This window comes from Capra hircus, chromosome 27 (genome assembly GCF_001704415.2).
Source record: "Capra hircus breed San Clemente chromosome 27, ASM170441v1, whole genome shotgun sequence".
In the NCBI taxonomy this organism is placed as follows: Eukaryota; Metazoa; Chordata; class Mammalia; order Artiodactyla; family Bovidae; genus Capra; species Capra hircus.
Genome location: NC_030834.1, coordinates 29099504 through 29122651, shown reverse-complemented (window position 1 = coordinate 29122651; position 23148 = coordinate 29099504). Strand labels below are relative to the sequence as shown.

Here is a 23148-nt window from a genome sequence, read left to right as displayed (position 1 = left end):
AAATGATCTTTCCAGGTGAATGGAACACAACTAGATTCAGTTCCTAAATTAAAGCAACATCGTGGCCACAGTGCTAGGTCAGGGATGCGAAGCCAGGAAAAGGTTCCCAATCGTACCAGAGCTCTGTGGAGTCTGGGCACGTTCATCACTAACAAAGACACTATACTGCCGTGAGGTCAGAGACATTTTATCGAAAAGAATAAAACTGTTCTTACTATCATAGTCGAAGTCCCAGCTAGGTTTCTGGATGGAATCGCTGTCAGAAGGAGAGTTTGAAGGCGGCGGGGGAGGCAGGTTTGGGGCCACACTGCAGACGGCCACGGCCTTCCGGTGTCCATGCATGGACTCAGGGTTGAAGGTGCTGAACTCAGGGTGCTCAGGTATAGCCGACCCTTCGAAGGAGTTGCGGTCAAGGTTGTTTCGAGAGTCACTTGGAATGCTTGGGGTGTAGGAGATGGGCCGGACAGGCACCTGGGGTGGTATGTCAGAGTAAATGTTCTTATTCAGCTTGGAATCAAAATACGGTCTTTGCAAGAAAGCCGCGCTGGGTCCCAAGTGTTTGTCCTCGGGTTCGGGCTGGGGTTTCTTCTTCCGTCTGATCATCTTGCGGCAGAAGACGAACACCAGCACCAGCAGAAAGATGCCCGTGATGAAGACGACGATGCCGATCCCCTCGGCCAGGCCGATGTTCCAGGGGGTCGACACGTACTGGTTGGGAGCCACGTCTTCGCAGTGTTTCCCCTTGTACTCGTGGCTGCAGTTGCAGTGGTAGGAGCCGTGCGTGTTCTCACAGAGGGCCCCGTTCCGGCAGGGGTTGCCAGCACACTCATCAACGTCGCTCTGACACCTGCCGAGACAGCCCAGGGTTAGGAGAGGCCTTGGCAGCATCATAGAGACTAAAGGCTAAGACGCAGCCAACACTGACCTGGGCTTCCCAGGTGGCACTAATGGTAAAGAACCCGCCTGCCAGTGCAGGGGACACAGGGATAGGTGAAGGCTTTTCTAGATGAATAGCACTAGGCACTTGTATGTAACAAGCACCGAGTTTTTAAACTGAACCTGGTGGAAAGCCTAAGGTGAAATGGCCCCTGGAGCCGAAAACCATTTCATTCAAAGTCGACAACAGGCATCTTAGTGCCTCATATTCTTCATCAAAAATAATGATCGCCTCTCAGACTATGCAAGGATCACAAAGATACCTAGAGTTGAGAAATGTTTTAGATGCTACATAAACGATGAAAAGAAAGTCATCTATCTCATAGATGGGTAACAACCCCATGAGCATCTGTTTTAAAAAAAAGACAATCTTACTGTTTCCACAGTTACTTCCTGCAAGTACCCATACGTTCCTTGTTTATAAATCACATTTTTAAAATATAAAAGCATTTTATATTCAAAGCAGAGAGTATTCCAAGCCTTATATCATGTTCACTTGTTGAATTTTTTTTAAAAGAATGAAAAGATAAATTATACAGAGTCACTATGAGCTCTGAATTCAAATTCTAAAGCAACACAGTCCAAAGTATTGAGGTTTTGTTGCATCTGCCCATTGCTGTGACCATACAGAGAGCTGCAAACACAGATCTTGAAAGAAGTGAGTTACCTTTCTCCCCTAAAACCTGAGTCACACTGACAGACAGCACCATCCAAACTGTCAAAACACGTTCCACCGTTTTTGCAAGGTTCATCTTTGCAGTAGGGGCTGAGCTGGCACCTGAAGGACAAGGGAAAAACAAGCATAAAACCCCAATGTTTTTCCTGCAACTACAGGAGCAAATGACTGTAGACCCTGCACACACACGCGACGGCACGAGGAGCGCTGCTGCTCTAGTGAATGACGGAAGCCTGGGGAGACCTACACACCTCTGGCCAGTATACAGCCCTCTGCACTGGCAGACGAAGTCTCCGTTGTCCACAACGCAGGTGCCGCCGTACAGGCAGGGGTTGGAGGAACACGGGTTGACGCTCACCTCGCAGTAGGTCCCGATGTACAAGGCGCTGCATTTGCAGTAATAACCTAAACCGGCAAACGGGAACCAAAAGTACTATCACTCAGTAACTCAAACAAAGAGAAGTCTCAGGGTACTGGTTTTTATGTTTAAGTGAAAATTTGGCTCTCTAAGACTTGTAAATCCTGTTCGATCCTCCATACCCTCAGGGTACAAAGCTGTCTGTATCACCAAACCTTTCACCGCTGGTATCACCCAAATACAAAGGACTGAAGAGGGAACTTGTGACTCGATCAAGGTCATCCTAACTTACCCAAGGGGGCCCAAGGCCTTATGGAAAACCACATTCCCACCCCCATCTCGAGTAAGCAAGGCTGGCAGGCCCCTCACTGGGCCAGTGGGTAAAAGGAGGCTTAGGGTGAACCATGTGGAACCAATTCCAACCCGCTGGTTGGCGTCCTTGTGGCTGGAAAGGCATTCAGGGTCAGCTGTGGTTTCCTGAGGCTAGGGTGCAGAATGACACACATCTGGAAAAGCAATGTAGTGAGGCCACCGCTCAGCAGGAGAGAAACTGTCCTCTCCAGCCGCTCCTAGGATGAACCCTAAGCCCAGCTCCACTCAAGCAACACTTACGTCGGTTGCGGTATGTGACCAAACTGACTGACTGCACACGAAGGAGAAAAGCAGAAATGCCGGGAGACCTCCGCCCCCAGCGCATACACGTGGATGGACCACTCAGGAGAGGCTCTGGTGTGAGGCTTACCTCCCGTTGGGGAGGGGTGGCAGACGCCCCCGTTCTGGCAGGGGCTGCTCGAGCAGTCCTCCGTCGCCGTCAGCAAGCACCCGGGAGACACATCCACCGACTCCTCGATGTGCGCGTAGCTCCTGGGTCTGTTGTTTAAGGGCAGCTCCTGCCCGTTCAGGTAAATGGAGTCCATGCAGCCCCGGAAACCGTTGCCCACCTGGGGACTCCGTCCGTGCCTCGAGCCCTGCTGGCGGACGTGGCCCCCAAAATACACGTGGCTGTCGAGGTTGAGGGTTTTCAGTGTCCCCGGGGCTGTGCCCGAGGCGGTGTGGACCTGATCCAGAACCAGCCTGGCGTAGTTCCCGTTCACCTCCAGGGACACCGCATGCCACAGCCCGTCGTTGACCTGGATGCTCTGCACCGAGACGATGCCGGGGCCACTGCCACAGTCGAACTTGTACTGCAGCCTCCCGTTGTGGATCTGCGACAGAGACAATCACTGTGCACGTTACTCCGGTGGAATCGTCGAGCCCAGCCTCGGATCACGCATCTGAAGGAGGGGCTGGGTCTGCCGCCTGAAGGCAGCAAGTTAGCGCAAGTAGGGATGAAAGGGAAAGTCGCTCAGTCGTGTCAGACTCTTTGCGACCCTATGGATTGTAGCCTGCCAGGCTTCTCTGTCCATGGAACTCTCCAGGCAAGAAATATTGGAGAAGGTAGCTGTTCCCTTCTCCAGGGGATCTTCCTGACTTGGGGATCGAACCCAGGTCTCCCGCATTGCGGGCGGATTCCTTACTAGCTGAGCTACCAGGGAAACCCACTAGCATTTACGTACTAGAGAACACGTGCTTTTTGGTTTACTGTACAAATAATAAAACCAGGCCTCTCGGGGATATCAAAGTTCCAACTACATAACCTGAAGGCATTATGTAAGTGACTGACAACTGCTAACCAAACAACAGAAGCGCATCAGATTTTGTTTAAAGTCAAAAACGAATCACTCTTGATTAAAAAAAAAAAGAGAGAGAAGGTAAGCTGATCATCACTTCAAGTGTATGTAGGACCCTTCTATAAACTCTCTGTAATATTAGTAAGGTTAATATCAGAGTTTGAATGTAATGGTCATAAGAACCTGAAAATGTTTGTTAAAAAACAAAAGTAAATGTCTATGTTACTGTAGAGCAAAAAGCGCCTTTCATCCCACAGAACTTATGTGTTGGTATCGATGAATCATTTGAAGGAAGAACTCAAATCATTTCATGTTGCTTATCTTATTCTTTCAAAAAACGGGCCATCTGAACATACAATGGAATTAATACTTTTAAAGTCTCCCACAATCCGAGATACAAATAAGCTCAAACACTTACCTCCAAGATGCTGTAGTCGGTCCCTCGGGCATACATGACAACCGCGTGGGCAGAGTACGTTCGAAGCCTCATGGTCAGCTTCATCTCTAACTTGTTTTCATTTTCCATTAGACGATATTTCACAAAGCTGTTTCCAGTAAATGTCACGGATGCACTCCCTGGGAATCACAAAGGGAAGACATAAATCAGAACCAAGTTTAAGCATATTTGTGTAAGTTGTCCCCCCACCACCATGCCCTGATTCAAGTTTTGGATCTAAGATTATACAGTGTAAAATTCAATTCAATGGGAAATGTCTATTTGTTCCATAAACAGCAACAGCAAAACTGGATTTCCATTTGCAGCGAATAAGTTAGACTACTGTAAAACACAGAGAAATGAATTCTAAGATAAATAAGGGATCTAGGTATGAAATAGCCATTAAAAAATCACTCGAAAAAAATTTAGAAAGATACGTGGCCTCAAGGTGGTTTGCAAAATGGTCTCAAGCAAGACGTAAAACAATTCATATTCTACAAAAGCGATGAAACTAACATCAATCCAGAGATGAAAACTATTTTGTAAAATTATTCAGAAATGAGAAAATAAAAATTAAACCAATCAAAAGACCAGTGACATACAGACAGTGGGGTCTATGTAAATAATGTTAATACTCAGAATTATACAGAGCTCCATCCATTAAAAATAAGAGACAAATAATCCAATCAAGCAAATAGCATGAATTGGCCAGTCACAGAAGAGGAAGTGCTACCAGGCCATGAACAAATGAAAAGACAACTTTCACAAGTAGCCAGAAAAACGGCAATTTACGTAATTAGATGTCATCTCACCCCTGGTGGCTCAGATGGGAAAGAATCTGCCTGCAATGCAGGAGACCTGAATTCGATCCCTGATTGGGAAAGATCCCCTGGAGAAAGAAATGGCAACCCACTCCAGTATTCTTGCCTGGAGAATCCCATGGACAGAGGAGCCTGGTGGGCTACAGTCCATGGGGTTACAAAGGGTCGGACACGACTGAAGGACTAACACTTTTACATTTTTTCACTCTTTTATTCTTAATTGAGCCTCTCACCTGGGCACTGACCAGACTTGCCACCTGGACAGACGCAGGTATACGTCTCCTCTCTGGGGTCAGTGACACATTCTGATCCTTCAGGGCATGGATTGTCTTCACATCCGTGATGGACAAGTGGGCATTTTCCCTCTTTGTTTAAAAAAAAAAGAGGGAAGAAGGAGAGCTAAGGAATAGGAATTTCAAGAAAACGGATCTTTCCTGTGTCACCATCAAAGGCTGTAACGTGAACCGACCCGCACGCCCCTTTCCACCCCCGTGTGCGTTACCTCTGCAGAGGCACACGGCCGTCCGCCGGTGGCGTGGAGTCACAAAGCTCAGTCTGGCCGTGCTGTGTGTTGACATCACACTTTCGTCCACGGACACCTTCTCGTCACAGAACTTCCAGGGGCAGTCGAGGCCCGCACACAGCTTCCGGAACACCTCCAGGATCCTCACACCGATGATCTCCTCGACGTCAGACACGGAAGAGTTGATCTTCTGCAGGAGCTGTCTGGTGGAAACGTGGGCGACACCCGACCTCTCTACAAACAGCAAGACGTCCAGGTGCGGGTGAGGCTCGGCGGGCTGCAAGCTGACGATCTGAATGTCGTTCCTCCTCACGCCCAGGATGTTCCGCAAAGCTCGCTGGAAGTTGCGCCAGTAGTCGCCGACGAACTCCTCCGGGGTGAGGTTGGCGAAGCGCACCGCGACCGTCTGGTTGAGCATCTCCTGCGTCACCTGTCTGACCTGCACCATGATGTCGGCCGCGGTGGTGAACTTGCCGTCCGTCACGCTCACGTTGAGCAGGTACTGCCCTACATCCAGCTTCTTGTGCGCGATCAGCTTGCCCCCCGTGCTGGACACGGAGAAGAGGTTGTCCATCTGCGGGTCGAGGCTGTAGGTTAACGTGTCGTACACGTCTTGATCAGTGGCGTGGATCTTCCCGATGACACCGCCCGAGTACTCCTCTCCGAAAGCAGTGATGAAAATCTCCAGCGGTAGGATTGCTGGAGGATAGACACTCTCTTCAATGACCTTGATGTCAATATACGTCAGAGACGACAGCTGAGGCTTTCCATTGTCTGCCACCTGTGGAAAAGGGGGGAAAAATCACCTTCGTCTGTGTCATCGTTCACAACTTCTTAATACAGATATATTTACACTGCTCAAGTTCTAAAATGTGACCAACTGATAGATACTTAATTCTTTGCATGAGAAGCATTATCAAGGGACAGGGTAGAAAGCTTTTTCAGAGTAGGTATGTTAATTGGTCATAGTGGAACTGGGGGTTTGATGCTTGAATTCATAGGAAAGAGATGGTTAATAGTCGTGACTTAGTGGTAAAATTTCACTTTTCACTTTCATGCATTGGAGAAGGAAATGGCAACCCACTCCAGCATTCTTGCCTGGAGAATCCCAGGGACAGCGGAGCCTGGTGGGCTGCCATCTATGGGGTCGCACAGAGTCGGATACGACTGAAGCAACTTAGCAGCAGCAACAGTGGTAAAATTAATCATGTACAGTTCTGGCATGTATGGGTTGTTGAAAGAAACCATAGGATAAATACTTCTTTCTAGCCCTTTCACTGATTCATGCTGAAACTTAGCTCCACCAACATCTACACTAAAGTGTGTGCTAAGTCACTTCAAGCGTGTCTGACTCGTTGCAACCCGTGGACTGTAGCCTGCCAGGCTCCTCTGTCCATGGGGATTCTCCAAGCAAGAATTCTCCAGGGGATCTTCCCAACCCAGGGAATCAAATCCCCGTCTCTTATGTTTCCTGGATTGGCAGGCGGGTTCTTTACCATTAGCGCCAGCTGAGAAGGTTATGATAAAGTAACCAAATAAATAAATATGCCCTTGGCAAGTGCTGTGGGATAAAAAAGAAGATCTGACAGAAAAAAAAAAAAGAAAACCAGACTGTAATTCTAATTCAGTTTTGCAGTTTTGTCTTCTTAAGAGGCATAAGCTGTTTTCACACGAGAAGATAGATCACCGCAGTGGCTCTTTTCCATGAGTCCTCGAAAAAACAAAAACACCATGAAGAAAGGCGTGAGTACCTTAACATGCAGTAAGTAATGATCCTTCACTTTCCTATTTATGGCGGCCGCCGTCAGGAGGGCTCCCTGCTGGTTGACTTCAAACGCCCCCTCTTCGTTCCCGCTCACGATGCTGAAGAAGAAGGGGGGGCCGTTGTGGGAGGAGTCCCTGTCCGTTACCACCAGCTGCAGCACGCTGAACCCCACGGGCTTGTTCTCCTGCAGAGGGGAAGAGAACCACATAGCTGTCAACAAGACGCTGCACAAGCCTTCTAGAACAGGACATTTACAGCAAAACAGACATCGCTGCTTCGTTCGGAAGGAGGAGAGGGGAGGGGGGCTGGTGGTGTTGGGAAGAAGGGGAGGGAGGATGGGTGGGGAAGGGGCGACTGGAGGGGAGGGGGTGTGTAGAGAGGCTGGGGAGGGGAGAGGTGCTTGGCGGAGGAGTGGGAGGGTCTGCGTGGGGCAAGGAGGAAACGCAGGGCAGAAGGTAAGGTTAAGAACCAAGCTGCTGAGCCTATCTTAAAAACCAAAGCCAAAAAAAAGCATTTTGGAAATGGCTCATCTTTTAGTATTGACAGAGAGCCCTGTAATGTCACCCTTCCCATTTTTCTCAAAAGCGGTCTTTGGAAAAGGAAAGTTATTTCAAACGATCAATCGAGGTCCGTGAGAGCACACATTTCAACAGGGATGCATTCCAGGAGCCCAGGACCCACAGTCACCTGGATGATGAGGCTGTAGTTCCCCCTGGAGAAGACGGGTGCGTTGTCGTTAACATCAGACACGTCGATGTTCACGGTGGTCGTGGCGACTCTGGGGGGACTGCCATTGTCAGAGGCCTGCACGGTGAGCGTGTAGCCTGAAATCTTGTCGGGGAAAACACAGAGAAGTGTGTCTGTTTCCACAAGACCAAAGAACAGAGTTCAGTCTCAAGCGTGCTTCTGACACCCCCAGAGGGGCAGATCTGAGGGTCTCCGTCCCCTGAGCCCTGCAGGCGGGCGATTCCCTAACCTGCACACAGGGGCATGGCCACAAGCCACCTGCAGAATGGAATGTGTCTGCCCGACAGAAAAAGTTACTAACACGGAGGAGGATCTCAGATGCCTCTCAGAAACACCTTTGCTCTGTTAAGGTGTTCTAACTTTGAAAACGTGCCGATCTATTAACAGAAATTAAGACAAATGATGAGAAAAGATGTGCACGCGTGTCAAAGAGTGCAACCTTCCCTCTGCCCCAGGGCAACTCTCAGAAGCAGACACACATCTAGCTGTCTCCTGCCCTAGAGGGCTCACTCATTCTCAACGCTCGGGACTCTCCAGCTCATCTTCCCAATTGATGTCGCACTTGGATTGCCATCAACTGTCTCAATCTCCCAGGACGCGTCTCTTTGTGACTTCCTACTAGAAAAGGTGACTTATGTGGGGTGGCTGCTCTTCTAGGACAGCGCCTTTTAAGGTCTCTCTTTCAGAGGAAGCAGTGAAGAGGCCAGTCCTTCGAGACATGCCCACGGGAGAGGGTGACTCAGCCTAGGGAACTCACCTGCCACCTCACAATGGACATGAGTTTACTCAAGATTTTGAGAAGTCGGTTTCAAGCCAAAGACACTAACTTTTGTTCTGCCCAGCAGTACTGCAATCCTAAGCATTAACAGTCATGCTTCTCAATCTCTTGGCAAGTCCCTGCTCAAAAATAACGGGTCAGAAAAGGAATTAAAGAAAGGAGATTTTATGAAGTGTCTCAGCACCATCTCCCCAAACTCCTGTCAACTTGGATGTGCCCATTATTCTTCTGAAATCACCGTCTGCATTACCCCCGATGCCCTTCTAATTCCCTGAGCGAAGGCTCTCTCGCTTCTTCCCTTTATCGCCTCTGCGGCAGCTCCCCTCCTATCTGTGAGAGAGGGTGAGTGAGTGAGTGGATGGGTGGGTGGATGGAGGGATGGAGATAGGGAGGGAGGGCTTGCCTTGCTTGCTTGCTCTCCTCATTCGCTCACATTTACCTCCAAACCTCAGATCACTTCCATGATCATCTCCAGGGACACGTGCCTTTTCTGTATTTCCAGCTTTCAAGTCTCAAGTTGGACTAAAGTGGCCCAAAACTGGCTGGACAATTTTACCTACTGAATACGCCACTTTCCTTGACAGATCAGCACACCCAAAACCACATTCGAGCACCTCTTCCCAGAGCAGTCTATGCCCTTTGACCTCCTTTAATGGCACTCCTCAGTCACAGCAAGCCTGAACAGCATCAAGGCATCGGCCACCTCCGCCCTCTGTGGAGGGCCAGAGCTCAGCTCTGTGGTCCTCGCTCTTCCTCGGCCAAGATCCCACATTCGTCTCGTCACTGCTTACTGTCCCTACCTGGGCTCTGTCGCCTTGTAACGACTGTCACTGGTCCTCCTACCCCCTCACGACACTCAGACCTCCCGCAGGCCTGGCCTCAGAGACCATCCCCCCGCGCTGTTGCACTTGGGCGCACAAACGTCATAACCACCTAACGCCCGCATTGTGAGCCTGAACCTAGGATCCTGGCTTTGTCTGTGGCCTGAAATCTGTTCCTAAAACACCTGATGTATCTCCTCTCCCTCACTTGTCTGTAAGTTCACGCTCCTCCAACACAACTGAATAAAATCTCCTAAATACAGCCCGTGACTGCCTTTCTCCATTCTTTCTTCCCCCAGTTCTTCACGGGGAATTCCCTCCTCTCAACACTAGCATCTCCCAAATCTCTGCTGTTATGTAAAACCCAGATTCTAGCTCCACAAAGTGTCTCAAGACACTTGGTGCCAACAGCAGTTTCATCCTAAACACACACTTTTATTCTCTAAACTCCACTAAGTATGAAACAAATCACATATTCCGGAGATCTTCATACTATAATTGCTTTTCGGGTATTTATATTCTGCTTGTCACTTCCTGAGAACAAGGCTGGTTCTTTTGATATTTCCCAAAATGTTGGCACTTCCATCTATTTATTTGATAATCTGTAAACAATTTCATCTCTCCACTTACTGTTTCCCGGTCTAGAAGTTTGGTCACCTTCACCTCTCCTCTAGCAGGGTCGATTGTAAACGGACTTCCCTGGTTGCCATCTATAATCGCATAGTGGATGTGGCTGTTTGAAGGTCCATCAGCATCATCTGCCATAACCTAGAAAACATCACAATCCTGTTTAGGAGACAGATGAGGACGTGACAGAAGTCTATTAAGCTAATTTCTGGTATCAACAGCAGTTACTTATAACAGAGCCAGTAACTGGGTTAATAAAAGACATTTCCTCATCTTCCAATTATTTTCAAGTAAGGCCACTGTAAGAACTGGATGAGAGCATCCCTGGTGGCTCAAAAGAATACGCCTGCCAGCGCAGGACACCCGAGTCTGATCCCTGGTCTGGGAGGATCCCACATGCTACAGAGCAACTAAGCCTGTGTGCCACAGCTACTGAGCTGTGCTCTAGAGCCCAGGAGCCGCAACTGCTGAGCTGACACATTGCAACTACGGAAGCCCTCAAGTCTGTGCTCTGCAACTGAGAGTGTAGCCCCCGCCCTCCACAACTAGAGAAATGCTGAACAGCAGCAATGACCCAGCACAGCCAGAAACAAACAAACAAACAAATAAACAGAATTAGAACAGCAGCAGCAACAAGAAAACTGGATAAATCCCTAGGAAAATTCTTACAAAGACAAAGACACACACCGTAATGACAGACTGTTCAAGAACAGCGTCCTCGCTGACGACTGCCGTGTAGGTGTCTTGGCTGAACACTGGGGCATTGTCGTTGATGTCTGTTACGTTGATGCTCACGGTGGCAACATCGCTTAATGACGGTGTGCCTCCGTCAGTGGCCTCTACAGTCAGGTAGTACTCATGAGAACTTTCGTAGTCCAGATTCTCAATGATAAATATGGCCCCTGAGTAGAAAATCAGAGTTACTTCTGGTGCTTTAAAATGCCACCACCTCCTCCTCCTATGACTGAAACCTTCAATAGTTTACTTACCAATTACGTATGTTTTCTAACTTCTTAATTCAATAATTAAAACAGGAATTGGCTCATCCTGGGAACTTTCTTTGTTGCTTTTACTTTCCTGATACTCTTTGGAATATTTAAATTGCTTTTAAACTCAAATTGTTCAGTACTCACTATATCCCTGTTATAAAAATGATACATTTCTTATCTCTTCTAAATGACAGTTTACTACAGACTTTAATAGAACAGAAAGAAAACATAAAAACTATCCTTTGGCTTTTCATTTTCTTTTCCTTCTCCTACTTTTACAGAAATTCATATCCTTTTTAAAAATCTCTTGAATAACTCTTTGTTTACACTCTATCATTTTTTTTAAATCCCTTTTTGATTTAATAATTCCTTTAACATCTTTCAATGTCTTTCTTTCTTACCTCCTTACAGTCTATTCTACTTAAAAAGTCCTAAAAATAACAATTTTATATGTGCTAAAAATACATTTTAAGATAGCATCATCACACACCTACCCTTCATCTGAAATAGTCACATACAATTAAACACAGTTTGAATGGAGAGAGCAATTTCCTTATAGCTATTTCAGTCGACAGGTTAACAAGACTACAAAAGTATTTATGCAGCCAGAGTCAAGAGCTCCAGCGACTTGTGACCTCATTGGCAGTCCCTCACTAAGGAACTCAGTCCAGGTATTTGCCAGTTGTACACAGCTAGCAGGATGAAGAAGTCAATTTAATGAATTATCAGGTGCCCCTACTGAATCTAAGATCAAAGAGGTCGAAACTCTGGTTTCACGTGGGAAGCTATTTCATATGAGATCCACAAGGGGCACAAAAAAAAGGGAGCCATTATGCAAAATTTTCTACTGTCTTCCACTCTTTACCTTTGCTGATTTATTACATCTGATATCTTTACTAAGTTACTCGAGTATGATGCTTTAATTTTCTCCTTAAATTTGCTCGTATCTATAACAGACAAGCCAGAAATAATTTTAGTGTGCAGAACTATAGTTTTAAAGCCTTCTAAACCACTATGAATCCCGCTTCAGATAACACCACAAAGGAAACTTGAGTTTTCTCTTTTTTAGGGTATCTACTGACAACATATGACCTGTCATTGTACCAGTAAAGTGCTGAGCAATCTAGACTTTCTGGCAGAATAAGGGCTTCCTCACATTCGAGTGGTAGGTTACCTGTTTTAGAGTCGATGCTGAATTTTCCGTGTTCATTCCCACTTATGATAGAGTAAGTGATTTCTGCGTTTGCTTCAATGTCCCGACTCGCTGCGTACACTTGGAGAACTTCAGTCCCAATGAGAATATCCTCAGACACCGTGGCACCGTATTCACGGTATTCAAACACGGGCGGGTTGTCATTTATGTCCAAAACAGATATGACAATGGTGCTGGTAGCTGTCAACCTTCTGGGCAAACCGTGATCGACAGCTTTCAGAGTCAGAGTGTATACTGCCTGGAGTTCTCTATCCAAAGGCTTTTCTAACTGAATGATTCCAGATAATTCATTAATGGAGAACTGCCCATCAGCGGAGTTAAGCAGTGAGTAGGAGATTTTCCGATTCAGTCCTGTCAAGACACCACATCATGTCAGAATGCTTTATTTCAAGAAATGCAAGCATGCTACTTAAAAATATGTATACCTACGACTATTTCATATTGATGTTTGACAGACAACAACAAAATCTGTAAAGCGATTACTCTTCAATTAAAAAATAAATTAAAAAAATACATGTAGCATACCTATGAAAAGGGAAAATGCTAATATATATTATTTAAAAATTCTTGTTGACTAAGATCTTGAAAATGTAACTTTTAAATGAAAGATTCACTGAGTTAAAACAAATATAATTTCATAGTCATCTGACTTTTTTTTAAGACCACATTATATAGGAACTTATGTTCTAAAAACCCAGATCTTTCCAATTAAATACATTTATATTAAAAAAATAATAAAATAAAAAATAAAAATAAAAACCCAGATCTTTAAAAATAAAGCCTACTTATTACTTAGCTTCAGTGACAAACATTTATTTGAAAATTAATATATTTGATAGTCTAACTCTTCAGTATAGGAATGACTGAAGAATTACTTCTATTCTCTATCAAAATGCTATGAATATATATCCTAGAGTCTTACTTTCTCCAAAAAACACTTGAAAGGTCTGTAAAACTAAAACATATTGTTTGGTTCTGTTATGTTCCTATGATACTAAATCTCTTTGTCACAAATGCTTTATTCACCAAAAAATAACCCTTTATCAATTAATTCAATGGGATATAAAAATCAGTTATCACAGGCTAGAATTTTAGAGGCATCACAGTAAGTTCATTGTGCACAATTTCGAGATTCTGAATATTCATTAAAAATGAGTTCCTTATTCTGAAGATTTCACTCAATTTTTAATGCCAACACATTTTTTTAAGTTTTTTTTTTTTTGGACCAGTTTTAAAGTCTTTACTGAATCTGTTACAATACAGCTTATGTTTTGGTTTTTTGGCCACAAGGCGTATGGGATCTTAGCTTCCCAAACAGGGATCTAACCCACACGCCATATACTGGCAGGGGAAGTCTTAACCACTGGGCCACCGAGGAAATCCCAACGCTAACACAACAGTGAGTTACTCAACATGCATCAGGTTGGGTACGTGAAAGGGGATGAATGTGTTTTAAAACAGCCCCTCCAGCCACAGTCTGAAGACAAGAGCATCTTCCGGGCTGTACCTGCATCCGCGTCCGTGGCCTGCACTCTGGTCAGGAGTGTGCCCGGCTCTGTGTTTTCAAACACGGTGATGGTGTAGGGATCAGCAGAGAACTCAGGGGCATTATCATTCACGTCCTCCAACGTGAGCACAATGCTAGCTTGGCAGAACCTTCCCCCTCCATCGGCGGCCTTGACGAGAAGATGGTAAGTTGCTTGCTCCTCGCGATCAAGGGGGGCTGATGTTTTCAGTTCCCCTAAAAACAAACAAATACCCAGGGGCTCACTTGAAACTGAAGATGTAACTGCTAGCAGACATCCTTCTTCCTCTTACATTTATAAAATCTGAATAATGGCCTTCCTTTGGAGAATAATTTTGTTGGTGACAGAGTCAACAGCTGGGGGAGCCCTCTGAGTTGGAGGTTGTCAAACCCTGCTAGGGGCCAGCTCTAAGCCATAAAGATCTCCAGGCTGGGGTCTGTTGTATTATATACAACGTCAAAAAGCAGAAGAGTTGTCAATTGACCAAGTTCAAGGTATTTTTTTAACTGACTCAAAAATTAGATTCAAATGTCTGTAATTAATTTGGGGGCAAGCTTAATAGAAGACTGTTACTTGATCCCCAATTTTAACAAAATACAAATTCAAAGAGAAATACAATCCTAGAGGTTTAAAGACAGGTAAAATATCATTAATCATTTTAATGAATATACTGAATTATAAATTTATGTTCACAAGTTCGATAAAACAAACTATATGGAAAGTTGATAACGCAGAAAGCTTGATATACTTTAAATTCTGAGTTGTTTTCCTTTTTTAAAGAAGGTGATATAAAAACTGATAAATGTTAAATCCTTGATTCAAGTAGGTGATATTGCTACTGTTCATTTTTTATCTCACTGTAAATTTTACACAGTTAATTGTTGCTTACCTTTCTAAAAGATGCCATTTTTTTAGTAGAAGAGTACAATTTACAAGAACAAAATATAATTTCAAATTATCTGTGTGATCCAAAACCACCTGAATATGTGACTTTGTTGAAACAGAATCTGTTTTGCCCAAATTCCACCTTTACCTGTGTCTGGATTTAGTTTGAATTTTTCTGCACCTGGACCAAATAATGTGTAAGTAATTTCAGCGTTGGAACGGATATCTGCATCTGTTGCAGAGACCTGCATGATCAGCTTCCCAGGAAAGGCGTCTTCTGGAATCGTGTCAGAATATAAAGTCTACAAAGATTGTAAACAATACCGTTAACTTAGAATATTGAAAGTTAACATGACTGTCAAGGGAGGAACAGAAATCACTTAACTGGGGTCACAGAACACATGGGAAATGAATAAAACTAAAATCCAAGGGGTCTGCAGAACTATTTTTCTTACAAAAGAGGAGTCAGGTCACAGCTAACAACCCCATATGTGGAACTACAGCTCTTCCTTGGTACCCACGTTGTCCTCGTGTTAAAAACTATGGGCTCCGCAGGGACAGAAGCCACACCCTGCACCTCTGGGTTCCTCTAGCGTGTGCAAAAGCAAGGGCTCTAAATACAGTCTGCAGGAGCAGAAGAGAGCTGTGTATCAAGAACTCCTGGCCTAATATCCCCCCCTCCATAACCTCACCCCCAGAGGAAGGGAATCCCTTCAGGAAAATGTTTAGAGTTAACATACAACTGTAATCCTGTCCATAATTCACAGTATTTTTGAATGATGTTTTCAAGCTTTTTAAACATACCCCAAAAGTACTTCTGAAACTACTCCAACTCTGGCTCCATCAACCGCATCTCGACTTAAACACTAAGACCTTACAACGTGGAAGACATCTGAATTACTCCACGTGCAGCAGCACCACGCGACTGCCCGACTGAAGGGTTTAAGAAAGAAACCTGAAATCATAATATATGACCTTAAAGACAGGAGGAGCCTACCTTTTCACAAACGGGACTGTTGTCATTTGCATCAAGGACTTTGACTTCAACTATAGCTTTGGATGAGAAGGTCCCATCGGTTGCTGTGATGGTCAGAAGGTAATTGTCCCTTTCCTCTCTATCCAGGGGTTTCTTCACATAGACCTTCCATTCATTCTGTATATTTTCAATAGCGAACTGCCCCAAAGGATCCCCGCCTATGAAATCAAAGGAAGGAGATGACAGTCAAATTTGTTGAAATTGAAAAAAAAGAGGAATAAGTAGTAGGAGAAACAAATTGTACAAAAGATGTATAATTTAAACGTTAGTTTTTAAAAAATAATTCCATTTACATTTGTTAGCTTTCCCGTTTACTAAGCTCCCCCAAGCCTCAACAAAACCAAAAACCCAAGCCAGCAGCACTAAAATGTGTATCTGAACACAGCACTAAGCCAAACAGGATTTAAAGACTATCAGTAACACTTTTGCTTACACTGCAACTGTATTTTTTAAATTGTAATATCTTTTTTATATACTATGTATAAAGTTCAACAGAATGAATCATAAAAGTCAAAATCTGACTAATGAAACAAGGACTAGCCTTGCTCAGGCAAAGAACTTGAAACACAGCTTAAGAGACTGTTACTTTATACTTATTTTAAACATACTACAACCGGATCTTTAACTCTCAACTGCCATAAAAGAATGTATCTTAGAATCCATGCTTCTGAAACCACTCGATGTGGTTTCATCAAGTGTTACCTGTTATGTAGTATGTAACTTGTCTGTTGATCTCCTCAGAATCGGCATCTGTGGTGCTCACGATGGCAATCACGCCCCCAGGAGGGTCGTCTTCACTCACAGTCCCTTTGTAGATCTCGGCCGTGAACCGCGGGGGGCTGTCGTTGACATCAGTGACCGTGACATCCACAATGGCTGTGGAGGAAAGCTGAACCTTCTCACCGTGATCTGACGCAACCACCTTGATCTGGTAGCTGTCTCTCTTTTCGTGGTCCAGTTCCCGCAGCGTGGTGATCCAGCCCGTTTCCATGTTAATGGCAAAGGATTCGATGACGTCCACGCTTTGCGACTGATCTAGATTATACATGACCTGGCCGTTGCTTCCTGAATCCAGGTCAGATGCCCTGATCTGAATGACTCTGCTCCCTGCTGGCAGGTTTTCAACAATAAAGGCCTCATATGGGCTAGACTCCAAGACAGGGCTGTTATCGTTGGCGTCCTTCACCTGGATGCTAACATCGACAGAAGCTACCAGCTCGTAGTCACCGTGAGTGCACCTGGCAAGCACGGAAAACTGGAACCACTTCGTGGTCTCATGGTCAAGACTCTTCTCTAGTTTCAGCCTCCCACTCTGCCTGTCGATCACAAAGAACTCATCTCTGTTGCTCTCGGGGGTATTCCCTTTAACCAGGCTGTAAAGGACAGTACCACTGTGTTCTGCTCGAATGAGGTCTATTTCGGTTCCAATGGGCACGTCTTCAGAAACTGTATAGGTGTAAAATGGCTCTGAAAACCTGGGAAGCCGCATTTCTGGTGGGAGCACTTTAACACAGACGGGAACAACCGATTCTCTTTGTGGGGACCCATTGTCCACAGCTCTGACGAAGAAAGTGAAGACCTCGTTCTCCAAGCCGATTAAACTTTCCTTTGTAGTAATTACGCTGGACGCTCTGTTGATTTCCAAATTCTCTTTAACACTTTCAGAATCTGCTTCAATGGCATAGGTGATGTCGGCGTTGGAGCCCTCGTCGGCGTCACTGGCGAGGACTTTGATGACTGATGTCCCTTTGGGAACGTTGGACCCGATGTTCACTTCAAACTTGGTTGCTCGAAACTGCGGGGCATTGTCATTGTCGTCTGTGAGGATGACGTTAATGGTGCAGAAGGCAACCTTGCCTCCAGCGTCCTTGGCCATGAAACGAATGGGGATTACTTTCTCTGCTGGGGTTTCTCGATCAAGCTTTTCTAAAGTAAAGATCTGCCCCCTCTCGTTTGTGTAAAACCGGTCTTTGGCGAAGTCATTGACAATGTGGTAGGTAACATGACCATAAATACCCGAATCCCTATCGGCTGCTTTGACCTCGGTCACCAGAGTGTGCACGGGAGCGTTTTCAGCGAGCTCCACTTCATACTCGTTCTGAAGAAACACAGGACTGTGCAAATTGCCTCCAATCACAGTCACATGAACCTGAGCAGAACTCCTAAAAACTCCATCTGATGCAGACACTTGGAGGGTGTAGGATGGCTTCAAGGCGTGCCGGCGCAGGTTTGAGAGTGTGATGATCCCTGTCTTGCCATCGATGACAAAATTCTTATGGTCGTTGCCAGACAGGATGGAATATTCCAACTTGTCTGTGTCTGAACTGTCTGCATCACAGGCCCTTACACAGGTCACAAAATGCCCGTGGGCAGCATGCTCACTAATTCTGGCCTCGTAAAGCTGCTGGTCGAACAGGGGAGGGTGATCGTTGAGGTCGGTGACGTCCACCGTGACGACCACATCGCTGCTCAGGGGGGGCATGCCGCCGTCAACAGCCCTCACAGAAATCTGGTGCTGCCGGAACTGCTCATAGTCCAGAGTCCTGACCAGCGAGATGAGGCCAGTGCCGCTGTCTATGTGAAAATGATCGTGGCTCTTGCTGTGATTCCCCACCATGTGGTAGGAAATCCCTCTGTTTGGTTCCGAGTCAGCATCTGTTGCTCTGACTTGAACCACAGACGTCCCAATTACAGATGCCTCAGACAGGGTGGCGGCATACGACTGCTGGGCAAACACGGGAGGGTTGTCGTTGATGTCCTCCACGATGATGTCCACAAAGACCTCGGCGTGAGCGCCGGTCAAGGAGTCTGTGGCTCGGATGCTCAGTTTATACGCCGGGTGGGACTCGAAGTCCAGGGGCGCCACGACACTGATAACTCCGGTGTTGAAGTTAACGGTGAACTGGTTGAAAGGATCGCCCTCAGTGATGCTGTAGTGCACTTTCAGGCCCTCCGGACTGTTGGCCTGTACGTGGACAACGGGGCTGTGCATCTGTGCGCTCTCTGGGATCTCGGCACTGTAGAAAGGCTTTTCGAACACGGGCATGGCTTTGTTCATCACGGTGATGGGGACAATGACCTCGGTGGAGAAAGCTGGATCTCCTCCATCTCTGGCAACCACTGTGACGAGATACTCTTTATTCAAGGTGTCGGGTTCAAACGGCTTTTTCAGTGAGATCTCCCCAGAGGATCCAATCTGAAAGTGTTCGTGGCGCTCCTTGAGGGAGTAATGAACCTCCCCATTTCGGCCGCTGTCCCTGTCGACAGCGGTCACGTGGCGGATAACCTGGCCCACGGCGGCATCCACTTTCACCAGGGCGTAGTAAGGGAGGTTGACAAACACCGGGGCATTATCGTTCTGGTCCTCGATGACGACCTTCACGATGACATGGGCCACGGCTGGAGGCTTCCGCTCCCGCGTGACTTCCACCACCACGTCAAAGGCCTCCTGCTGCTCGCGATCGAATGGTATGCCGGTGGTCGACAGAACTCCAGACGTGCGGCTGATTCTGAACCTGGGATCTGGGTTGAGGACGTGGTAGAACAGGGGCTCATTGATTGGATTCCCAAGGGCAGTTATGACAGCTAGCACCCTGGCTTCAGTGGAATTCTCTTTCACTACGGCAGAGTAGAAATCCTGAGTAAATTTCAGCTGGCTCTCCTTACTTTCTTTCACGTTAATTTTGACGGCCGCGAAGCTTGCAAATCTGCCATCGGACGCTCTGACGGTTAGCTCATAGCGGCTCCTCAGCTGAGTCGTGTTCTGTACAGTTATGGTTCCAGTCTTGCGGTCCATCGAGAACTTGTCCCCAATGTTGCCTTCAGTGATGGAGTACATTAACTGTGAGAATGCACTTGAATCGGCATCAGTGGCATTTACCGTGACGACCTTGACTCCTCTGTAGGTTGGCAGCAGAACAGATGCTTCGTATAATGATGTGGAGAACACAGGAGGGCAGTCATTAATGTCAATGACGTGTATGGTCACATTGGCTGCATGTTCAGCAAATAAACGTGGTGTTCCCATGTCATGAACTTGAACAGTAAAGTGAAATGTGCTTGTTTCTTCATAGTCCAAACTTAGGACGGTATGAATAGCACCTGTGCTAGAATCAATGGTAAAGTATTTGTGTACGGATGGTTCAACTATGTGATAAACAAGCAAGGCATTTGATTCTTTGTCGGCATCAGTGGCTCGAATAACTAATGGAACATTCCTGTCTGTGAGGACCACGCTGTTAATTGAAGCTGATTCACTAATGAGCCCTGTATACTCTGCTCGCATAAAAACTGGCAAGTTGTCATTTTCATCCAGCAAGTGCACCAAAACGGTTGCATTTGTAGACAAACCAGCCATGTTAGTTCCTTGTATTGTCAATGTATAGGTGGGCAAGGTTTCAAAATCCAAAGCTTTCCGAGTGATGATACTTCCAGAGTGTGGATTAATATCAAAGGCATCGGCTACATTTCCATCCTTTATTTCATATACCACTGATGACTGGCTGTGGGCTGTAACCATTCCGACGAAACTCCCAACACCAACAGTTTCACTAATTTCAACAGAATATTCTTTTGATGTAAACTTGGGAGAGGCGTTGTCAGCAATGGTTACAAAGACCCGCACAGAAGTGATTTCACTCATTGGTGGGTCGCCTTTATCTGTAGCTTTCACCATTAAGTCATATGCCACTTGGTTACTGCGATCTAATTCTCTGGCAGTTTTTATGGAGCCCAAGATGGGGTCGATCGTAAAAGAATTTCCAATGTTTCCTGGGAGGAGACGGAGAGAGGCATGTTGAGAGAAAAATACAAGGACCGACCAACATTCGAAGGGAACGGGCTTCATTCAACTTGTATCATTTCTCAATGCGTTTCATTTTTATCCACCAAAACTAAGGCAAGCTTTTCCAAGTTTTGTCTATAAATTATCAAAACAAAAACAAAAACAAAAAAACAGAATCTATATCACTCTGCAACTAAAGCTAAACCTCTCTCTGGTTGAATCAGGAATGTGTTGTGGGAAAAGCTGATTCTCCTTCATAAAGCAGTGAAGTTAATCATTTCTGAGAGTCCCTCAAACCCCCTGTGGAATGTACTCATTGCTTGCAAATTCTCCAGAATCTTATATGAAAGGGAAGACTTCAATTAAATTCAACAAACTTCAATAGAGTTAGTCCTCATTTTAAACATTTGGGAACTGATGAAGAAGCCTGTATGCAATCTGCCCCACTTCCCAGGTTTTGAAGATTTCAATAATATTCCCTCAATTTTTTTCAGGTCAATTTAATTTCTAGGTGAGTGTTTCTCAACTTGGAGGTGATTTCACCCAGAGGGACGTTCAGTCGTGTCTGGACATATTTGAGGTGACCACCACTTGTGGAGAGAGGGTGCTCCTACCATCCAACGGGTAGAGACCAGGGATGCTGCTAAATACCCAGAACACACAGGACAGCCTCACAACAAAGCGTTTTTTAATCCAAAAATGTCAATAATGCTCAAACTGAAAATCCTAAGATAGTTTTACTTGCTTTCTTTAAACTTTTTACAGCTACATTATCTACAACAGCTACACTCACAACTCCACGATATTCCGTGGTTTTGCATCACGGACTGAAACCTATCTGAGGACGCCAGCTTACTACGGTTACACAGTTTACTATCTTTTTGGGTAGATCATGGCAGTGTGAGGGTCCTCAGATTTGATTCATCCGCAAACCCTTTGTCCCTTTCCTGTTTTCTAAACAAAGAATTCAGAATCATTTGAGTCATAGAATTGAACTTATTTTCCCTAAACCAATTCTTATACTGATGCAAAACAAGGCTGACTTGCCACTTAACTGTTTTCTCAAACTCTTGCTTTCCTCTCGCTTTGCCATCGAGTGTGGCCCCTTCACGGAGCAGAAATACCCAGAGTGACTTGCCAAGCAGCGGCTCCCAAGGCAGCACTCCCTTCCCCACATCATTACTAGTAAACACTTCCTCAATGGCCTTCATTTCCTTCCTTTAATACATTTTCCAAAAATCCGTGATAGTTCTTCCTGAGGCCAGACCCAGTCTGGTTTTCATTAAGTCTGCCTGGCTCTGCGTCCAGGCCCCGGGGCCGTGTCCTGACCTGCAGCAGGACCGAAGCCCGGAACGACTCCAGGCCACGAGACACTGAGCTGAAGCCTGGCCCGCGAACGGGGTCACATTGCCTCTGCCAGGCCTCGCAGACACTAATTTCCGGCCTGTCGGTATTTACGAGAGCCAGTGACCCCGGATCCTCTCTCGCTGTGTTTCAGGCACTCATCGGAATTTCGAGGCCCTTTCTCAGCTACCTGTGCGTCTTCCTGCATCCACAGCTGTGGCTGGGTGGCTGCCTGGCCCGAGACAGGGGACCGTGAAAACCTTGGACAACCATCTGCATCCCGCTCCTGTGTCTATACTGATAAGCAGCTGACCGACCATATTTTATATTCATCCATCTATATGCATTTCTCTTGGAGAAGGCAATGGCAACCCACTCCAGTACTCTTGCCTGGAGAATCCCAGGGATGGCGGAGTCTGGTGGGCTGCCGTCTATGGGGTCGCACAGAGTCGGACATGACTGAAGTGACTTAGCAGCAACAGCAGCAGCATGTGCATTTCTCTTATTTTGTACAGCGAAAGCGTCAAATACATAAGGCCTTACTTGGAGGAATGAATACATTCTATCTGCACCAAGAGGCTCCTCAATCAGGTAAACACCTCCTCAGTGGGTTTGGGGGGCATCCTCTCCTGGAAAAGCCTTCCCCCAGCTATTCTCACTGCCTCTCCATGCCCCCGTTCATTCGTTCACTCTCTCAGGCTCTGCCCAAATGCCTCCTTCTTGGAGAACACGACGGTGAGGCGTCCCTGACTGTCCCACTCATCATGGCTGGTCTCTCCCGCTACCCTGGCCTTTTTCTACAGCACGTTGTACTGCCACTTTGTTCTTATCTGTTCTCCCCCTGGAATGTCGGCTCCACTTCAGCAGGGCTTGTCTTATTCATTGTTTTATCACCTCTGCCTAGAAGAATACCTGATATTTAGGAGACACTCCACAAATATCTGTTGAATGAAACAACTTTCAGACATGTATGGAAAAAAAAAAACCAAAATTACCAAACAGGTTGATTGGCAGGTTAGAAAAAATTAATACATTCATTAAATACTTATTTCTATTTAGGGTTTCCCAGGTGGTACAGTGGTAAAGAATCTGCCTGCCAGTGCAAGAGATGCAGGAGACTTGGACTCGATTCCTGGGTCGGGAAGATTCCCTGGAGGAGGGCATGGCAACCCACTCCAGTATTCTTGCCTGGAAAATCCCATGGTCAGAGGAGC

General features: G+C 46.0%; 1 protein-coding gene across 9 annotated transcripts in view; it reads right to left on the bottom strand.

Moving 5' to 3' along the window:
* The window catches only part of FAT1 (FAT atypical cadherin 1), a 122909-nt gene that overhangs the window by 8087 nt on the left and 91674 nt on the right, over positions 1-23148 (bottom strand). For all 9 annotated transcript variants that reach the window (XR_001917360.1, XM_018041856.1, XM_018041850.1 and 6 more), the window contains 16 exons: positions 16510-20577; positions 15769-15965; positions 14920-15073; positions 13868-14101; positions 12322-12711; positions 10846-11060; positions 10162-10299; positions 7873-8016; positions 7172-7369; positions 5400-6201; positions 5131-5262; positions 4059-4216; positions 2713-3175; positions 1864-2017; positions 1604-1714; positions 216-847 (listed from right to left, as the gene is read on the bottom strand). Coding sequence is in view for 8 of the 9 variants with exons in the window: in XM_018041856.1 (XP_017897345.1) it covers positions 216-847; positions 1604-1714; positions 1864-2017; positions 2713-3175; positions 4059-4216; positions 5131-5262; positions 5400-6201; positions 7172-7369; positions 7873-8016; positions 10162-10299; positions 10846-11060; positions 12322-12711; positions 13868-14101; positions 14920-15073; positions 15769-15965; positions 16510-20577 (8190 nt within the window). In the remaining variant the exon portion in view is untranslated. The remainder of the gene's footprint in view (positions 1-215; positions 848-1603; positions 1715-1863; positions 2018-2712; positions 3176-4058; positions 4217-5130; positions 5263-5399; positions 6202-7171; positions 7370-7872; positions 8017-10161; positions 10300-10845; positions 11061-12321; positions 12712-13867; positions 14102-14919; positions 15074-15768; positions 15966-16509; positions 20578-23148) is intronic.